The sequence below is a fragment of the Trachurus trachurus genome (assembly GCF_905171665.1).
Source record: "Trachurus trachurus genome assembly, chromosome: 8".
NCBI classification, from domain to species: domain Eukaryota; kingdom Metazoa; phylum Chordata; class Actinopteri; order Carangiformes; family Carangidae; genus Trachurus; species Trachurus trachurus.
In genome coordinates, this window is record NC_139905.1 from 13,789,149 (window position 1) to 13,810,459 (window position 21,311).

The following is a 21,311-nucleotide window of genomic DNA, read 5'->3' on the forward strand; positions in this document are numbered from 1 at the left end:
CAGACTGACTCATAGACGCAGGCAGAAGAAATACTTTTCCCTTTGCCATTACGTCCTGCTTTCTTACTATTCCTTTGCTCTTCTCACTTGGCTATTTTCAGCAGTTTCCCCTCCCACTCCCTCTTATTTATTCCTGTGTTACAGAAAGCCACTCTTCCCTTACTTCATTTGTTCCTTGCATCCTTTGTGCCTCTTCTGGGTTTATTAGTTACTCAGGATGCACGATGCTTTCTCCCTTTTTGTTCCCTCATTCCTTTGTTCCATCATCCTTTTGTTTCTTCTCTCCTTCACTTTGGCTTCCACCCATCCTCACTTCCTTCAAACCCCCCCACCCCACCAACACTCCACCAACACTCCACCACACTGAAATTGAGTGTTGTGTAATGCTACTGTAGCTTTCCTTTTTGTCACAAAATGAAATCAATTTATCCACCCGGCACTTTTCTGTCCGTCTGTCCCTCCCTCCCTCCCTCAATCCCCGAACCTGCCCTCCCTCTCCCTCCACGCTCTCTTTCCCTGGCCCTCCTCATTTTCTGAGACCACAGGAGAGCTATTGTTGACCAGTACAGACAGAGGCAGCGTCAAAAGAAACAAGAGGGAAGACAGATTTTTCTTATTAAAACCACAAAAGTTGGAGAAAAAACGGGGGCCTGTCACTGCACAGGAGGGGATCACGTTTTGAACATTAATAATACAGTGAGATGGCAAGGAGAGAGAGGGAGAGAGAGAAAGAGAGAGGAGGGAGCAGCAGAGTAAAAGGCCGTGAGAGAGAGCAGAGCAGCCAAGGCTCTACAGTACTACATCACATGTCTATTGCTATTTGTTTACTGCTTTTCTACTCTGTCTTTGTCTCTCTTGCCCTCCCTCCGAGTGTGTCCTTTTTTCTCTCAGTTGCTGGTCATAGAGGGTGGTCGCAAACAAACTCAAATTAAAGGACAGGGTGCGCAAGTGCAGAGGTTTTGCATGCGAGTGTGTGTGTGTGTGTGTGTATGTTTGCGTGTTGTGAGTATGATGGAAGGAAACGCTGGTATAAAGAACAGCTGCTGTGGATGTGCTTTGTACTCCGTGTTCTGCTTTCGTTTTCCCTCTCCCTCTTAACTGTTTGCCCTCCCCTTCTCTCGCGCGCTGTCTCGCTCGCACTCTACGTCATCCAACATACTAATCCACACGCAGCGACACCCAGGCAGGTCGGTGGCTGTGGGCCGGGGCGTTGCCACTGGGGAGGAGGGTAAATATCAGAGAAGGTCAGGGAGAGGGAGGGGTTGGAGAGGTGGAGGGGAAGCCAAATCAGCGTTGATGACGAGAGGGGGTGAAGGCACCCAGTCACTCAGGACCTGCCATCTTAGCTGCCAGGAGAAGAGAGCTTGGCCATCCCTGTGTGGTGTGGTGTTGTGTTGTGAGTGCTGCTGAATAAATATAAATGGGTGAAAAAAAATCTTTCAGTTGTCTAGTATAGCCTACTAATCAAAATATGCTTGACAGCTACAAACTCAACTCCTATCTAGAAATAGGTTTACATTAGTTCTCCTGGGTAACTTGTAAGTGATATCTGTGCTGCAGCTAGCTGGTCATCAACATACACCAGTGGTTCCCAACCTTTTTTGGCTCATGACCCCATTTTGACATCACAAATTTCTGGCGACCCCTGATCATGTTGGGTCATGTGATCGCGACCGTCAATCATGCATTTTATATGCTGCATTTTATTTGAACTTGATTTATATTTGAGAAAATGAAAGTAAAGAATACAGCTTTTGTGTGTGGTTTTTAATAATCATTTTAAAAAGAATAATAATTAGTTAAAAGAATATTTTTATTTTTATCAATTATTTCAGGCGACCCCATTTGAATTTCAGGCGACCGCAAGTGGGGTCCCGACCCCAAGGTTGAAACACACTGCCATACACTTTTGTTTGGTTTTATCGTTTGGATGTGACAAGCCCTTCGTTGGCTGATTCTGTCCTTTCTGCTGGATCTGTGATGCACAAGAATATTGAAAGTGTGACCCTGGTTCGGTGGCTGCTCTGTGGAGCATGTCATGTGTTGCACCATGTGAATGGACTGAAAGGGAAGGCAATGTTGTAACTTCTGCTCCCTGAAGCAGAGGAATGAGGTACAACACTTGTATGCTGCGATATGCAGCTGGCCTCAGTGAAAAGCAGCTATCGAACTGAAGAATGACGATGTTGACCGGTGCATTTATGTGCAGGCGGCGGGGCCTCACATACACCGTCACAGGTCATCTGCCATGAAGGGGAGAATAGAGGTGTTCTCAGTTGTGATATCCCATACTATATGTTCCTCTCCTTCAGGGAACAGAAGTTACAGTTGTAACATTTTGTTTTCCATCTTTTAGCCCCTGGAGGGGCAGAGCAGGCCCCACTGTCAAAAAATCAAGTTCAAGTTCAAGGTCCTCACAGTGATTTATTTCATTAGGCAAATGAGACGTGTGTGCCCTACAGCACTGCTGACTGAGTCACCACTTTCCACTGTGAGCACAAACACAAACACACACAGATGCACACAGAGAAGACATGTATTTTTCACATGTTGAATATTGCTCTGTTAACAGCCCCAAAACATATGTAGCATGTCTGATTCAATCAAGCGTTCAAACACTGGAGAGTGATGAGCTGGTGGTGGCAACAGCTGTTGCCATGCCATCCTGCACAAAATGGCCTCAGATCTCCCTGTTTGATCATTCTACCTGACCACCACAGGGGGAGCTTCTCCTCTCCTCCTCTCTGATGAAACATTTAGTAAGGCACACCAGCTCAGAATTACTATCACATATCCCAACATTATCTAATTCAAATGCCACACTGAGCGGGGGAGGGATGACGAACGGAGCAGCGGTGTCATTTCTCTGCACAGACAGATATAACATTTTACTAGGTATTAACTTGTCTGTTATTTCTGTCCCTGTCTGCCTGCAGGATCACCCTCAGGGAGGGTGTAAGCTGAGGAAGTGCCACCCCACACACCTGTGCCTGCTTACGGCCGCGACGCTTTAGCCCCGCCCCCCTCGCCCTGCACCCCTGGTCGGCTTCCACCATGGCTGTTGCAGTCTGGATCATCTTTACCTGCACCGTAGCTTTCAGCAACATTGCTCCATCCTCGCAAGGTACGTAATAAATGTTAATGTTGCGTGTGTGATTAATATTATCACATGATGCTGCAGACATCTTACGTCTGCCGGTTTTAATACTGTGTATGTATTACCTTGTATGTTTGCATAGGCAGTATAAAGCTGTACAGTTTTGCATTGCATCACTGAGCCAGCTTGTAATGCTGCTCCTGTTGGATTCACTGCACCCTGTACGAGGCCTGACCAGGTTATTGCAAATAACAATGTAATATTTATATGTTAGCTACATGATGAAGGTTGTAAGTACAGTATATTGACTTGCTGACCAGGCTAGAAACGCTGCACTTGATTAACCAAACTGTCTCTACAGGAGACAGAGAGAGCGGGAGAGGGAAAGGGAGAGGGAGGGAGTGTGTGAGCGAGGTGAGAGTGTATGTGTGAACGTCAATAAAATTTCTTGTCATCTTGATGTGGGTTGGAGCGTGGTAAAGAGAATAAGGGGGAATCCGTGCATGTAATGGTGCCATATGTGTGACCTCCTTTGAATGTACCGTAAGATACTTCATTTTGTGTTTATGTATGTGCGCTATAGCTGCTGCACGCCTGGCAGCAGGTGACCTGGTTGGGCTGGAGTGATGCTGGAGGGCGTGTAAGTGTGTGTATGCGTGTGTGTGTGTTGTGTGGCAGGGAAGGAGCAGGGATTGCAGGGGGAGTCACAGGGCCAAGGAGGGGAAGGAGGGGCTGTTGGGTGTCCTGCTAGTGGCCTGCCACACAGACAGCATCGCACCATCTGCTGTATGCTCTCACTCAGCTCTGTGCCAACCAGCCGCTGGGTGATGGACAGCCAGGATGAGGAGGAGGAGGAGGAGGAGGAGGAGGAGGGACACGGTTGACACAGGGAGGGGCTAGTGTTAAAACAGGAGGGGTGTAAGTAACCGAGGGAGGTTAGAATGAAAATGTGTTTACCTGTGTCAGCAGTGGTTTTAACAGTGCGTCTGTGCATGTGAGCTCTGATTGGCCAGGTGCGTTTCTAATTTAAGTAGTTGCTGTTTTTTTTTTTTTTCTCCCCCATCTTAATTTGGCTGCTTTTGTAACATCGGATTTGTGCAGCGTACGTTCTGTTCTGTTGGACACCTTTGGCCTCTGGCGCTGTGTTGCTTGGCGTCTGCGTGTGCAATGTGTTTGTAAGGAAAACGAGCCTCCAACTATCCGTGCGACCTGGCACGTGGGGGGAGTATTAATAATGCATTAATAATCAATTGACTGTTATCAGTATTCAGCCCCAAAGCGCAGGCACAACATTTGCTTTGATGAAATTAAGATTCTAATGGAGTCGGGTTCGCAGACGTGCATGCTGACACATGCTCATGAACAGCCATGCCGTTTGGGGTGTGTATGCTTTTGCAGGCGGATTCTGTGTGAAGTGTTCTCTCTCTATTTGAGTGTGACCGGAGGAGGAGGAGGAGGAGGAGGAGAAGGAGGAAGAGAGGAAAAAGAAAGAAGGAGGAAACGAGGAAGTAGGATTTAAAGGGAAAGGGCAGAGATTTGACGTGACGAGAGCTGCTGAAATCACTCTCAGTCTAATCAGAGCTCATTTGGAAACCTGCAGGATCATCACACATGGCTTCACAGTCTAATGTGTACCCCCGCGCCTCCTCGGTGTCCCGACTAATCTGCCATGCTTTAACCTCGCTCTACTCCTGGCTGCACATTCTAATATTTACTCCTAACGCTCACACATTTATTCTCCTCTGCAAGCAGCTCTTAAAACGCAAATGTTCCTAACCAGCGTGAGCCCTTGTACACATCCCTCTCACCGGCTCCATCCGTCCTACAGACCTCGCTCATACTCTCACAGAGTGAATATTCATCCTTTTTCAAATCTCTTTGAAATGCAGTGGCTGCGCAAAACAAAAAAACATTATTTCCCATTCATGAATGCAGACTCCGAGAAACCGAGGCAAATGAAGTCATATTCATCGCAGTGTATACAAACTTTCTCCACTTTAGCTGTCCCGGCAGGCTCCCGACAGACTGACATGCGTATACCCTGACAAACAGAATGTCCTGCTGATTCCACAGAATGCTCGAGAACGTACAAGCGCCATACACAGCGTTGTTTTCTCTGAAAGCCCATTAGGCTTGCTTAATGTGGCAGGCATTGCAGGCAGCTGCACCGTACGTGATGATGCTTTCATTTAGCACAGCCCAAGCATCGTGTGTGTGTGCATCTGTGTACGCGTATGTATTTATGTGCGCCAGTGGCCGCCGCCAGACCATTATAAGGCTATTTGTAGGTCCTTTCAGTCTGTAATGCATGTGACGTGTGTGAACTTACAGTTATGTACATGCCGTATGCTGTGTGTATGTGTGTGTTATGTCCATGAATGCACCGTGATGTGTACAAGCCAAGAGTCGGTGTGTTTATGGGTGTGTTCACGTGTCCAGATGGGTGCGTGTGTGTGTGTGAGCGTGTGTGTGTGCCACTCATATCAGGACACCAGTGCCAGCTGACTGGTGGAATCTGTTCTCATCTCCCCTGTATTTAAGCCTTTGCTCTCAGATCAGTCGTGTGGAAAGGCCCCTGGTCCTTTAGTGCGCACGCAGACATTTTTATCTGTCTTCTCCTCCTCTCCCTGGCTTTTTTCTTCTGTGCCTTCTCCCCTAGCTATTATTTAAGGATGGAGGCGGGGGCTGGCTGTTTTTACACATCTTCCCAACAAAGTGCTTTAGTCTCTTGCCTGTCATTGGATAGTGGAGAATGTCTGAATGGGGACTGATCTCAATGCAGTATTTTGCTTTCTATAATGCAGGGATGGGTAGCTATTTTTCATGGCGGGCACATGAAGAATTCACTATGGCTTTGCAAGGCAGATGCTTTTTTATGAGTGAAGCTGCTGACGGTTATTTTGGGTCCTAAGTGTTGCTCAGCTTTAGATTTAAAATTCCAAGTGAAGATCTGAAAAATACTTGACCTGAAACCACATCCAATATTGAGTTCTTGCACATAGACAGAGAGTCGACTTTCAGTCCCTCAATACCATAATATTAAAATGATAATTTCAAAACTGCGACCTACTCACTAATTCATAAGAATTGATTCTCTGACAGGCTTGTAGCAATAATATTTCGAAAGGAGACAATAAAGCAGCAGCGCCGCTAACCTTGCGATGTGCACTTGGCTTGTTGTTGTTGTATAATTTGCTGAACAGCATATTGTGTTTCTTTAATATACTGTATGTTTTGTAAACTCTCAGCTCTATACTTTTGCAGAAATCAGAGTCTGAAAAAGTGAGAACACTTCAGCACACAGTTATGCACACTGCACAGCATTATCTGATGAGACTCAGGTGACACAAAAATAATGAACTATATTCAAAGCGACTTGTGGCCTTTGAGGCTCACGCTCTTTCCTCGGTGCTCCTGCATCTGCTGCTGTTTAAGAGGTGCTGAATTATTATTTTTTGTTAATCCTCCCTAGAGTCTTAAATGTTATGAACAGACTCATTTAATGCATCTTATGTATATTTCACATCTCTGTGACATGTCTCTGCCTGATTCTGTTTGCACTGAATATTAAATGTTACTTGAAATCACATGGGAAGTATCCTCAAGAGCAGAGTTGTTTTTTTTCCACCAGATACAACAGTTTGCAATTACAGTATCAAAGCTCCAGTCTTCTTTAATATAAGCATTAGTTGTATAATCACGGGCAGATGACAGATGACAGAGAGATGCTGCACTCAAATACGTACATTTGGAAATGACATACACACAAGCTTCCGCTTTGTATTTTATAGACCAAGGCCATCAGAGCAGGCGGGTTGTGTATGTGTTTATAGAGACAAGTAAATGCTCTCATTTTGTCTGAAAATGACCTTTGAATATGTTTTACTGTGTTTTCCCTCTGCCAAAAAAGATGAAATTTGCAGGCTTCCCTGACACTAATTGCTAATCTAGCAGCTTGTGAATATTGCTGCATATCATCTGGATTTGCAATAAAGGACTGCTGTAAAGCGCTTTTTTCCCCGCTGTTTCCCTTCCTTTGCCTCTTGTGCGTGTGTGTGTGTATGTGTTTCTGTGTTTTTGAGCTTTCATTGCCTCACCATCTTTTTAGGAGCAAATGTGAAGCTCTCACTTCTCTCACTCCTCATACTCGCTTCTGATTTTCATCCAACCTGTTTTCTCTCCTTCAACACCTCAGCTATTACTCCCTCTGCCTCTGTTCTGAACCCCCTACCTCCTCCCTTTTTTGTCTGCCTTCTATCTCTCCATCAGCCCCCTCTTTTCTCCCGTTTCCCCGTTACCCCGCATTCAACCTCCCTCCCGTATAGCATCAGTGCGACTGCTCTGTTTTCCTCTCCTTACCCCGTGCCTGCTATCTGTTAACGGTGTACTCCCCTCGTCGTTGTCATTCCCTTCCTTGCTTCGTTCTATCCTCCTTCTTGTTTGCTACCTCCCTTGTTCAATCCCCGGTGCTAGGGGTTGCTGTGCTCTTCAAAGCTCTTGGCTGAGAGCAGTAGATCACAGAGAGGACTGTGTGAGTGAAAGGTTAATGGATGGCCTTTGAACATATATTGGGAGTCGGGGGCGGTCGGGTGTAGGAGGGATAGGCCGGGGCGGAGTGGCGGTGTGTTCTTTCAAACCTCCCTTTGAAGATGACGCACGTCGCCCTCATGTGTCCGTGCGTCCGTACAGGGGCCGCGCGTTCTTGTTTATTCATTAGTTCACAGTGTTGGTGTGTTTGTGTGGGTGTGTGTGAGCCCATTTTGTTTGTGTTTACTTGTAGTTGTGTGCGTCAGGGTATGTTAGTTTGTGTACATTGATTTGTGTACTGCAAACAAGCTCCTACATAAAGGATTGGGGACTGTGTTCCTGTTTGTGCAGTCGTGTGATAGCTGCCTCTTTTCTCTTAGGGCCTTGCTGCATAACTTTGAGGCTCTGTAGCCGTGAAGGACTGTGTGTGTGTGTGTGTGTGTGTGTGTGCCGTTTGAGAGCCTGTGCAGAAGTGCTGTTGTGTATGTGCTAAACCATGTCATGGTGCTGGAGAATGTGTGCATTTGCTTCTCGTGTGTTTTGTGGACTGCAGATTGATAATTACCAGCAGCAGCTTACGGCTGGCAGCCAAGGGCAGAGAGAGTGGAGCAGGGGAGAGGGAGAGGCATGTAGGGAGAGAGGTAGGGGAGCGCAGAGGCTGGTAAAATGGTGAAAGAGGGAGTAAGGGAGGAGAAAGGGAATGGGGGAAAGCCGGAGGTGAGGGGTCAGGAGGAGAGGGAGGAATGAAGACATGAGAGAAGGAGGGGAGGATGACGAGGACGGGTGGGGAGGAGGGTAAATGAGAGAGTTTCCGGGTGGGTGAAATTGGATGAGGGATCGAGGGATGGTTCCGAGGTGAAAATGAAAAAGAACACAAAGAGAGGAGGAAACACGCAGCAGCGTACGCTCATTGCAATGCAGGTGAACAAGATGCCATGGATGGATAAGAGGGAGATTCAGCTGTGTTTTAGAGCCAAATTCATTTTTCATCTACAGATATAAAACCTGAAGATACAGCAGCATCAGAAATGCTGCCTGCCTGCACACTGTTGTTACCGACCTATACCACCACATCGATCAGCTCCTAAACATGCACAGGAAAAAAGTACACGTATAGACGCACGGACTGTCCACACGATCAAGCCCTTGGCTTAGCGAATAAGGAGGTTAATTAAGTGTCTAATGCAGCGGCAGGGCCGGGCTTTGACACTCATCTCTCCTAACAGGTCTCTGGATGCGACTTGCAACTCTTCCAAACACACACACACACATCTTTCTGACAGCAGGACTGCATGGTGCTCACTCAGCTCCCCCCTCTCCACACTTTATCTCTCACTCTCGCTCCTTTTTCTTATCACGTTTTCTTCTCTTCAGTCTCTCGCCATCTTTCTCACTTCCCCCCCCCCCCTCTCTCTGCTTCTCTGTCTCTGTGCCCCCCCCCCCCCCACCACCACCAACACCACCAACACCACACACCCCCATCCCTGTGGCTGTTTTTCCTGCAGCACCTGCAGATTTACTCCACCACAGTGTTTATATGAATCTAGGTCTGACTCACTGTCTCTGCCTGCCTCTTGTGATATGTGCTGGAAACAGAGAACTGAACAGAGTTGCACTGGGGCCTGTAGCGTCTCTCCTCTCCCCGGGGAGACGGAGGATATTGTGCACCGGGTGAATCTCCTACTTTTTTGGCAGACCGATTTTTATTTTGGGAGCTCTGCTATGCCCCCCCCCCCACACCCCTTCCCCCCTCCGTCCCCCCTTCAACCCCCCCTCAAGTGAAGCACTTTTATTGCATAATTAGGCGCCAGGGCCAGCAGTGAAGTGCTTTGACAGTATGAGCACGTCTGGTCTCGCCTTCCTCCTCAGGTTTGTGTGTGTGTGTGTGTGTGTGTGTGTGTGTGTGTGTGTGTGTGTGTGTGTGTGTGTGTGTGTGTGTGTGTGTGTGTGTGTGTGTGTGTGTGTGTGTTGCTCGATGTCTCAGTGGCTTTTTAGCCGCCTGTCCTAATCGCTCTGCTATGCCTGCTAGTTCCCCCCACAGCAAAGTTTGTCAACACACACCGAGAGTTCTCAAGGTTGAGGATGAATGAGGGTTAGGGCTTGTGTATGTCTGCCTGCAAGAATTTCACCGTGTGTATGTGCACCGTGTTGCATGAGGGGTGTGTGTGTGTGTGTGTGTGTGTGTGTGTGTGTGTATCCCATTTCCAACGGGGGCACGTTTAATTCTCTTATGAATGATGTAATGTTATGGGGCTGTGCTGTAATTCAGTTCAGTTAGAGGACTTGGCTGCAGAGCAGAGAGGCTGTCTGTGGTGAGCACATCAGAACAATAGGAGGTCCTCTCCCACAAATCTGCCTGCCTCGCTCCTTTTTTTTTTTATGTCGGTGACCTTGTGCTTCCACAAAGAACGGTCGTCATGTTCATCTTCTGCCAACATCTAGTTTGATGGTTTCTATCTTTTTTCTATTTTTACCATGTCTCGTCATCTGCTGTGCCGTCCCATCGCTCCCTCCCCGTTGTGTTAGCTTGGCTTAGCTTCGCCGCGGTGGATGTGTGTCATTTTGGTGCTGCTTTGTGCTCTGACCTTATAGCGCGACTGGTGACTCCCCGTATAGTCGCTCCTCATCTCATCTCCTCCGCTTGACAGGCGGAGGAGACATTAGGAGATGAGATAGCATCCTAGCTTTGAGGCCACAGCATCGCCCTCTCTCTCCCATTCATACAGTACACACACAAACACACACACACATACACTGTCCCACAAGCTCACGCTGCCCCCATCCCCTCATGTTAGGCCTTTAGGTTTGTCTCAGGATGTCACTTTGTCACAACTCCTCAGCTTGAAGGCTGCCTGGATGTGACAGTTCTGGCCACATCGCCTCAGCTTGTCTGCGGTGACAGGCCATGCTCCAGCGAGTCATTACGCTAACTCGCAGTGCTAAGTGAGTCACTAAGATACAGCACTAAGCTGATAAAGTACTGGGGAAATTGGTAGGGATGATTCTTTGCTAGAGAGGGATTCCCATCACTGAGACCTCTCAGTTCTGTCCAGTGACTGTAAAATTACTTGTTCTTCTTCGCCAGCTTTACTAAGGAACTAACCTGAAACTCATGAGGGAGTTAACTCTTGTGGCCAGCACTGAATGAGAGGGCATATGTAGATGTGTGCAGTATACTTTTAGTATTTCATTGCTATCTCTGGGCAAAAAGAGGATACTCACCTGTTAGGATTTAATGCCACTTAAAGTGCATTTTAAGGAAGATAATATAACAAGAGAATCCCACCACGCCCAGCCTCTCAACTATACAGTACCAGTACCCCTTACTCTTTCTGCTTCAGTGCTATGTTAATGAGTAGCATTAGGAGACGACTGTTGGAACAGACAGAGGGGCTAAGAGGGGCTGATCACATTTCAGCCCCCAAAAGACGGTCAGCCAGCCAGCTAACAATTCAGCCTTAGGGCCACAAAGCTCCACAAGTGTAATCTCTCCTATTGTTACTCAATTGCGAAGTTGCTATCACAGTCTCTGGCTACCTGCAAGGACAAACCTTCTCACTCAATTATTGGAGAGAAAACACACCACAGAGGATCTGTGATAACACAGTCCAAGGTCAAATTGTCTGAGACATTGAAATCAAAGTGCTTTTGTGTTTGAAAGCACTCCGCTGATGATGGAAAGTTGTTTCAATGAAGAGAAATCAGTCTATTCATATATGGTGAACTTTTTCAGAATCCTAAATGTACTTTTGGACTCGCTATTAGAAAGTCTAGACTTTCTTTCAACTTTTCTCGAGTGTTGGTCATGATTCTTGGTTTGCAGGTCGTGTCGTCTCATCTCCAAAATGACGTTGGATCTTTTGCGAAAACACGTGCGCTCGCAGGAGAGCGAGTGTAGACGTGGAGAGTGGCAATGCTAGAGAAAGAATTAGCCTGCCCAAAGACTAGCTTAGTGTCTGCAAAATGATGTTCTTGTCTGAGGGTCCAAGCATCTATCCACCCTCAGGCTTTAATTACTGTGTGAGGATAATGAGTCAAATCCAATCAGTTCTCTCTCTTGCTCTTAATTTGTACGGCGCTTCTATTATGAAGCCAACCGCTTCAGCCCCTCACACCAGCTGCCCTGGAGTGACACCAGGCCTCTGTCTGTTGTGTGTGCGCGTGTGTGTCTGTGTGTGTGTGTGTGTACATGATCTTTTAATTGTTGGGTGAACACATTTTGTTTTGAATTTATCAGTGTGCGGTTCAGGTTGGGCATATATTTGCACTGGTACCGTAAAGGTTAAGGTAAGGTGCTAGGGAATACATTGTGTCAGCAAGTGTCCTCACGACAGAGGTAAGGCAAGAAAGTCTGTGTGTGTGTGTGTGCGTGTGTGAGAGAGAGATTGCCATGTCTCGCACACTGCTGCGTCCATGCAAATCAGCTTGTATAATTATTGAATTGGCTTACTGTATATCATTATCAGTCTGTGTGACAATTGGTAACCATTTCTTGCGGATGACAGATATTAACAACACAGTTTTATATACCAGGAGAGATGAGTCACAGGCTCACAGTGAGGGATTAGATCCACCTATACATATGGCTGCTGCTGAGAAAGACACTTTGTCATCCAGCTATTATGAGTCTAACAGGCACGACTAAATGGCCGTGTGTGTCTGTGTGTGTGTGTGTGTCCGTGTGTGTGAGTGTGTGTTTATGTGTGTGTTGGCTAAAAAAGACCCTGAAACCTAATGGATTCCTGCAGAGTGAAGGACAATCGTAGCCCATGGCCAGTCCAAGCTTATCCTCTGCTCATCTCATCTCAGCTCAGAGCTAGCCACAGCTCCAGCTAGGCCTCAGGCCATCTGGCTGACACACAACCGCATACACACACCCGCAGACCCACACACACACACTCTCACACACACACACAGTCTCTGACTCTCACTTCCTCTTTCTCGCTCTCTCACACACACACACACACACACACACACACACACACACACACACACACACACTGAATCCCTGAAGTTAAAGTTCCCCGTTTGTTTGCGAACACACCATTCAAAAAGTGTCTGTGTAAATCAGTGTGTGGGGCCTGTCCCGCTATATTTACACAGTGAACTCCACCTTAAACCCGGAACTTGTCTAACAGTGGGTGCGTAGGTGTGAAATATGTTGGTGTGAAATACGATACAATATGGCAGAAGACGAGACTCGTAATGGTGCCAGAAATAGGGTAGTTATCATAGTTGCTGCCACCATTGAGGTGCACCGGCTCAATAATGGCTGTGCTCAATTATGTCTAAATATACACTGTAACAGCTGGGCCTGAAAAAGAAGTACCTGGGGAAAAAAATGATAATGGATCTGGGTTCATGCATCACATTCAGAGTAATATCAGTCTAGTGGTGAATTTATTTTTATTTATTTCTCACAAAGTCATTCAGATTCAATGCACTCATTATATTTTTTTCTATAGCCCTTTTCTCCACTTGATAAAAGTTTGACTAAATAAACGATGACATACCAGAACGGCAGTGGTGCTAACAAGCTGAATTCTATACACAAACGTAAGCTGATGAGCATAAACCAGCTATGAAATGGCCCGTTATTGATCAAAACAGCGCAGAAATGATCTGTGTGTGTATTTATTCACTGCTGATGAAACAGCCCAGTCCTGACTTAACCAACAGCCAAGAAATTAAATCAACAGCTTCTTGGGCTCTTTTGCCCAAAAGCTGAGCCCTTCATTTGACGCTATTTGCATTAGCAGCGTGGCAGCAGATGGCCGTGAATAGCCAATGTTTACCACGGAAATTGTGTTAGGTATGTAAAATATGTTTAAAGTGTGATCTGCCCCCTCTGTCAGGGGCTAATGTTCCTGTTGTGTTGGTCCACAGTGTAAGTGGAATGAGTGTGATCATTCCTGGTGGCCCCCTTCAGTTTCACTCCACTCTTGGCTCACTGTTTGGTTCTAATCACTGGCCAGCTGTACGCTGCTGTGTACTTACACCACAGGGTAGTTAAGAGAACAGGCCACACACTGACACTATGTATTGTAATCCCACTGTGACACCAGAGCTCCGTGTGTATGCATGCATGTAAGAATGCGAGTGCTTGACTGTGAACGTGCACACTCATCTGCCCGGTTTTGTCTGCGTATGTGCTAATTTGCTTGTGTGGATTTTTGCATTTGTGTGGGGACTTGTTTGTCTGGCCTCGCCTGCTGTTTGCATCTCTGTGTGCTTTAATTAGTATGCGCTTTTGCATCTAGGCCTTTGTGATTTGGCACAGGCACTGCATGCTGGCGAGGCATAAAAGATTTGAAGTCTGTCTGTGCTAGTCATTCAGCCTTAATGGCGTTAGTTACACAACTGAACTCAAGTCCCCGCTGCATAAATGGGTGGCATTTAGAAATATGAGCAAGTCCAATGGCAGTGAATCATTTAGCGCATCGCTGCAGAGCATGTCTGGGATGACTGACATTGACATTGACCCAGATGGGCACTCCTCCTGAATGGGCAGTGGCTGAAACCTAAGCAGCGCTAGCTCAGAGTCGGGAGGGGAAAACAGCTCTGCTCTGTGGGTTTCCGCACCAACAGCGGTGAGAGAGAGAGGGGCTGACTCAGTGCCCTCGTCTGCTGCTGAGACCGTCTGGCAGTGGAGGATGGGGGTGTAACGTGAAGTGATAGTCTCAGTTGAGTTTATCAAGAAAGATCATCTAAATTCCACCCTGCCTGAGTCGAGCTGGTGCTCTCCTGTTCCAATTTGACAATATGCCCACTATTAGCCTAATATGTGCTGTGTCCTCCCTCCTGACATTGCAGAGGAGAACTCAGTCGAAGCCCCCTGCTCCTTCAGGACTGTGGAGAGCTCCACTCCCGACGCTGTCTGGTCTGGGTGAAACGACCCGGAAGTATTTAAGTAGCAGCCTCGATGAATTCTCTAAATGTTAAGTGAAGGTGTTTGACACTTTCTTACCCATCTCCTTTAGCAGAGGAAACACCAGACCCTCCTTCACTTGAAGAAAAGGAGATAACGCCACCCCACAGTTCCTTGTGACAACAATGTTCAAAGTGATGCACCACTTGGTAGTGTCACCACCGGTTGCACGTAAATATAGAAACAACCGAGCATCTATTTTGTGCTGTTGACAAGATCCAAAATATGTGGAAATCCTTCCACGCTTGGCAGAGCTTCAAATCCATAAATATAGATTTCTTCTCTCTCAAATTTGTCCAGTTATGGGCAAACTTTTCCACTTGTATATTCCTGTCATGTTAATACATTATTTCAACATTTCAATCGTGTTAGTTGTTGTTTTACAACACTATCTAATTCATTTATTCACTGAAAACATCCTTTCTTAGGAGGTGTGAGTCCGTTCTGGACAAGATGGTAAAAGAAAAAGGAACCCCGGCCTAGTATAAGAGCAATCAGATTCTGTGGACACTAGGGATGTCTTTCCTGGTAATCCTTAGATATTACCGTATTCTTCACATCTTCCCTTGACCTTGTGATGCTTTCCATCGAGGTTAAGGAAAAGTGCTCAGGAAAGCCTTTCCTCCTGCTGCCTCTGTCACTTGCTCCAACACTTGATGTTATTTCCCAGAAGAAGTTTTGTCACTTCAGGACCATGGACAGCTGCTCTCACAGTCACTGGCAGGAGCCTCAGCATAGAAAAGCACACACATAGACTTCAACTGTCACATCACTCACTCTCTATTATTCCTATTCTGCCTGTGCCCCTTCCTCCACCTGGGCTGTGAAAGCAGTCGGCAGCCATTTTGTTCGTTTTTCTTTCTCTCTCTCTCTTTTTTTTTTTTTGGTGCGCGTGTGACTGTAGAGGCAGTTGGGAATGTATGCAGTTATGGAGAGAGCTGGAGAGACGGCGAGTGTCTCTCTCAGTGCCTCTTTGCAGCCCTCCTTCATGCCTCTCAGCCTGGCGCAGCGATTAACCCCAGAGTACCCCTGCTGTTCCTGCTGACCCTTCTCCACCATACAGCCCCATCACTGGCCACTGCAGTCCACTGAGACAGCTGATTATCAGCAGTGGGTGTGCAGATGCTGTACACACCAGAGGCGACGATGCACACGGACATTAATTCTCCCTTTTTTTTTCTCTCGTTACAATTACATTGTCTCTTATTGAGAGTGAATCCCAAGGTGCTGCTCTGACTGTTTTTTTTTTTTAGGTGGAATAGTGAAGGACACACAGTTCTTCTCTTGGTGTGTGGATGGATGACTATGATGAGCTGCTGCCTGGCTGTGTGTAGGAGTTTGTTAATGTTTGAAACTCTCAGTTTGTTTCACAAGTGGTGCAATATTTCATTGGAGAAGCTGGTATTGCCGCAAATGCTTCATGCCAATGTGTGATCTGTGATGTTCCAACAGGCTGTGCATCAACAGTGCTTGGTGAAAGCGAGTCGATAATTGCTAATTTGTGTTTTACATGAGGACAATGGGAGCCGCTCTCACTCCGCCTGCTCTTGTCAAATACACATCATATTTACAATGTGGTGGAATAATAAAGTGCCTCCTAAAAGTATTAAGGTTCATTGAATTATCAATAACTTTGCCTCTCTCTCCCTCTCTCCCTCTCTCCCTCTCTTTCCTCTCCAGCCCTGAGCCGGTCAATGATGCCCTTCGGCCTGATGCGTCGGGAGCTGGCGTGCGAAGGCTACCCGATCGAGCTGCGCTGCCCTGGAAGTGATGTCATCATGATTGAGACGGCCAACTACGGCCGCACCGATGACAAGATCTGCGACGCCGACCCCTTCCAGATGGAGAACACGCAGTGCTACCTGCCAGACGCCTTCAAGATAATGTCACAGAGGTAATTATTGATCTGTTTGGATCTTGTGTATGTGTTTGTGCAGAGCTGGAGCCTGTTATTGGCCCGAGGAAACGGGATCCCTTCTCACAACATGATTTGTCCAAGAATTTCCTGCCTGTTGATAGGTGTTGGTGTCTTGAGGTGTTGATATCTTGTCTGTAGCACCAAAGTCAGCGTGATTGCACTGTGCAGAGCACCACTACACACCTTAGTGTCTGGTGGAGTGTATGTTTGGTTGTGCATGTGTACGCGTGTGTGTGTGTATGTGTGTGTATGTGTATGAGCATGTTGAGGATTGTTGCAGGAGTATTTGTTGGGCTTCCTACAGTTGCTCTCTGTGTTTGTGCTCAGCATCTGCTTCCTCTGAGCTCAGATCAATGGAAGCCCTCTCTCAGCTATCCATCACACATGTAATGGAGGCGCAGGGTGCTAGCTTGGGGAGAAAGCAAGGGGAGAGAGGGAGGGAGGGAGGAAGGAGGGGGATGAAGAAGAGAATTGAGGGGTTAAAGGAAGGGGGGAGACTTCTAGAAATGATGAGATGATAGAGTGAGTGCAGCAGAGATTTGAGATACGAAGGGAGGGAGAGGCAGCACGGGGGGAGAAATGCTAAAAGCTGGATGGAGAAGGATTATGTGACGGGAATAAGTGAGTACGTGTGTACGGATGTGTATCTTTTTGCTTCTGTGTGTGTGTGTATGTGTGTTTCTCGGGGTGGGCAAACGTGAGAAGGCATGCAGTGATGTGGTTTAGATCTAGGTATTATGTGCATGTGCATGTGAATGTTTTTCCCCGTGTGCGTGTGTTGGTGTAGAGTATTTGCCATAGCCCCCCTCGTCCTTCCCTGTTCTCTCACCTCTAATTGCTCCCACTCACAATCCCCCAGGAGAGGAGGCTCTTACGTCACTCGCCCTCTCTTTGCCTCTTCTCTCCCTCCCTCCTTCCTTCTCGCTATCCTTCATCCCACCCCCCCACCCCCACCCCCACTCCCTCCCTCTCCGTTTCCCACCTCCCCTCGGGTGCAGCTGTCACATGATCTAGTCTAGTGTGAAATTACTCCCTTCCCTACCGTTTTCCCCGTCTTTCAGAGCCTGAAGATGTTTTTTTTTTTTTTTTTTTTGGACTCACTCCTTTTTTGTCTTTCTTACAACGGTGCTTGTTATTTTTTATCACTTACTTTCTTTCTTCTCTCTCTTTTCTTCTATCCCTCCCCACCCTCCACCCCCTCCGTCTCCCCTCTCCCCTCGCAGGTGTAATAACCGCACTCAGTGTGTGGTGGTAGCGGGGTCGGATGTGTTCCCAGACCCCTGCCCAGGGACCTACAAGTACTTGGAGATCCAGTACGAGTGTGTCCCTTACAGTGAGTACTGAGACCCCGTCACCCTTTCCAACTCCCCACCCCCCTCACCCCATTCACCAAACCCTCCCATCCCTCCCTTTATCCCCCACCTGAACCTCTTGACCCCTCTTCAACCCCCCTGAAAGAAAGAAAAAAAGAAAAGAAAAAAAAACACCACCCACGACAAATGACATTCATACACTCACCCGTGCACACTTTGCTCTCTCTTGGCTTCTTTCAACACGAGCAAAAACAAAACAAGACGGACAGTCATCCTCACCCGCTCTCTGTCTCTCTCTTGCTTTCTCTCTCGTACACTTACACTGCACAGAGACACACACACACTTGCACACACACACACTCACACACTCACACAGAGCGCTAAACCTTTTTTCTTCATCGACAGAGCGACGCACCAGTAGCTGAGAGGGATTTTCACATGGGGGAAGATGCTCCACGAACACATGGTCCGATAAGCACTTCACACACACCCACTGCAAACGCGGGGTCAGCCCTTATTGGTGATCACAGCGGTGTGACGCGCACCGCCCCACTCTCGCGCACCGATTGACCCATGGGGGCACGCCGCCGCCTTGCCGCCGCCTTTATCTGGCGCCAAACACCTTTGCTGTCCCTCTGATTTCCAATAAAAATTAAAATTGGGCGCGGTGAGACTGGAAGGCAGGGGGCGTTGTGTGTATGCTGCACCTCACAATAGGGATGTTAACACAAACAGCAAAAGGGCTTATTTTAGACCACATGACCCGGAGCGCCACACATTTTTAATGTCCCCATGGTAACGGCTGACTTCCTCACAGCCCTGCTCAGAGCTGCGTGGTGTTGTGACATACACACACAAACACAAACACCTGCAAACACATATATAGCACACACACTCGAGTCTACCTCACACTCGTAAAAAAAAGAAAAGAAAAAAAGAAAAAACGGGGACACACAGTTGCTCTCTTCCTCTCTCTCTCCCCCTCTGACTTTTTCCTCCACCGTGAAAGCATGCACACACAAACAAGAAGTGCACACACACACACTCACACAGCCGAAGGAGCAGCAGCAGACACACACAGCAAGGATTATGTGGTGTTGCGTTGATCCTCGCTCATGTGAAAATCTCCGCTCAGTCTCCCCTCCTCCCTCTCATGTATTATTACTCTCAGCATTGATCCCCACACTGTGCAGGAGCACTTGGTTGGAGGGGAGGCGCAGTGGTGCCCCCCCCCCCCCTCCTCCACAGGGCAGAGGCAGAAACTGGGTTGCAGGAAGGGTTCGGGAGGGTAAAGGTGTTGGGGTTTGTCCGGGATGGGGGGGGGGGGGGGTCGGGAGGGAGGGAGGGAGGGAGGGAGGGAGGGAGATGTGGGTTTTCTATGGGGTGCACGTGGGGTGTGGGGTGATTTCTCTCTGCTTTATCCACAGGTGCAGATGTTGTGGTGAGAGCCATGGGATCCACGCCAAGCTGCTAACTTGCTCACTCACTTCTCCCTCTGCCTCCTCACCGCCTCTCTCCGAGGTCCCTCGCTCATCCTCTCTTTTGCTTATTATCTATCACAGTCAGCATCACCTCTTTTCACACCTCTTAACTCCTCTCTCTCTCTCTCAGCTCCCATCTCCTCCACTCCAAGGTCTTTAATCCCGATCCATTGCCCTATTTCTCTCATTCTTCTATTTTTACTCTGTCCATCAATCTGCCACGTCCTATCACTCTGCTGCGTCTCCTCCGCTGTCTCTGTTGTTTTTTTCTTTTACAGGTGGAGCGAATATTCAAACCGTTCAGACGTTCAGTTCTGATGGTGGTGGGGGTGGGGGAAGGCACAGACAAACTCAGGGACTTCAAAGCACCTCTTTCAGTCTTTGCCCTTCCTCTGCTCAGTGGTTCTGTGCCCTCAGTTTACCTTTAGAGAGACTTTGTTGAGTCAGGTTGCCGCCACAGTCGCAAGATAAGAAGAAGTTAGCTGGGTGTCTCGCCTTTGGGGATTATTCTCCGGTGTGAAGCTTTTCTTCACAGCCTTCCGAGTGGCAACACGTATTCTTCTCCAGGCTCCTCTTCCCTCTCGTCACCTGGCTCTCTGTTGATGTTAGCTGCGGTCAAATCGCCCCTCTCCAGTGGCATGGCTTTGGTTTTTCAGTCCTCTGCTAGCCCTGTAATGTGGGTTTGTGTCCTGCATTGTATTGTCCATAGGGGTTTGTGGGGGTCATCATAGGTAGCACTGTTTGGTTGTACCTGCAGCCTTCCCCTCATCCATCCTAACCTTGTCTTTTTCCCCTCTGACTGCACTAGAGAGCTTGTTCTCTCTCCGCGAGGCAATCAGAGAGATGATTAAACAGCTGCTGACTTGCATTTTTCCTCCCCGTGTTTGGGAAAAAAACTTTGTTGATTGCGTCTGAAGTATGGCGCGGCTTAGAAAATTGGAAGCTGATCCCTCTATGATGAAAAGTCCCGCCTGTCTGAGGTGACAAAGAAGAGCCAATTACCCCTGTCCTCTCTCTTGCCACTCTCCTCCGCTGGAGAAAACACAACCGCCGCTAGCACTCATCCCACACACACTCTCTCTCTATCTTTCTCTCGTGAGTGCGCGCCCACACTGAAATAAGAGGCGCATGCACGCGCACAACTCCTTCCACCACGTGCTGCTCCGTGTGTTTGTGCTCGTCTGACAAACTAAATATGACCTGACACATTCAGACTCTGAGCTGGAACTGTTCATCCCAAAACCTAGTCACCGTCGCACCGCACGCCACTCAACTCGGCCACTTTTAATTACCAGGAGAGGGGCTGCGTCGCTCTCTTCAGTTCTGCCTCAGCAGAGATTTGTCAAGATTAATTGAATTTGCTGCTGCTAATCGCTCTGGTAATGCCCCATCGTTCACGTCTGGCTGGGAACACTGGGCACTCTGGCATCATCCGAGGCTGACGAGTGTTTTTTTTCTTTCTTTTTTTTTTCTTTCGCCGGTTGTCTTCACAAAAAGGTGAACAATAGAGAGATGATATGTAAAGGTTGTGTGTCACGGCAGCTGAGATGCAGTGACAGCCATGTTGATGGGCGTGTGTGATGTGACGGGGTCCTCTATGTGCGTGTCACACAGGCGCCATGTTACCAGTCACCTGAAACGGCGAGGTGACAGCCGAAGCTGAGCTGACACACACACACACACACACTAACACACACTTCTCCGTTGGCTGAACCCAGACAAGGGTCCGGAGTATTTGTGTGTGTTAGTGTGTGTGTGTGTGTTTCTGCGCGTGGGATTGCCTTGGCAAAATACAACATCCGCTTACAAGTCAAATCATATCTCATCGAGCCAAAAAGCCCTGTGAGGCCTTCCCCGCCACATAGCATTGTTTTTGCCAGCCGGAACAGAGCAAGACAAAACGGCTCAACTGAACTCTCATTTCACACTGTCACAGCCTGCTGTAGCCTGCTGGATCCCATTAAGACATCACAGATCCATGCACACAGCTGCAGCGTGTACTTACTGCAGTGGAAACCCTACACTGCAGTTTTAACACAGATGTATG

At 47.7% G+C, this 21,311-nt stretch overlaps 1 protein-coding gene across 1 annotated transcript in view; it reads left to right on the plus strand.

Moving 5' to 3' along the window:
- Positions 1-3,054: 3,054 nt before the first annotated feature.
- adgrl1a (adhesion G protein-coupled receptor L1a) overlaps positions 3,055-21,311 on the plus strand; it is a gene marked incomplete at its 5' end in the record, with an annotated part of 50,363 nt that continues 32,106 nt past the window's right edge. The window contains 3 exons of the mRNA XM_083976412.1: positions 3,055-3,124; positions 16,233-16,446; positions 17,694-17,803. Coding sequence (XP_083832538.1) covers positions 3,055-3,124; positions 16,233-16,446; positions 17,694-17,803 — 394 coding nt within the window. The remainder of the gene's footprint in view (positions 3,125-16,232; positions 16,447-17,693; positions 17,804-21,311) is intronic.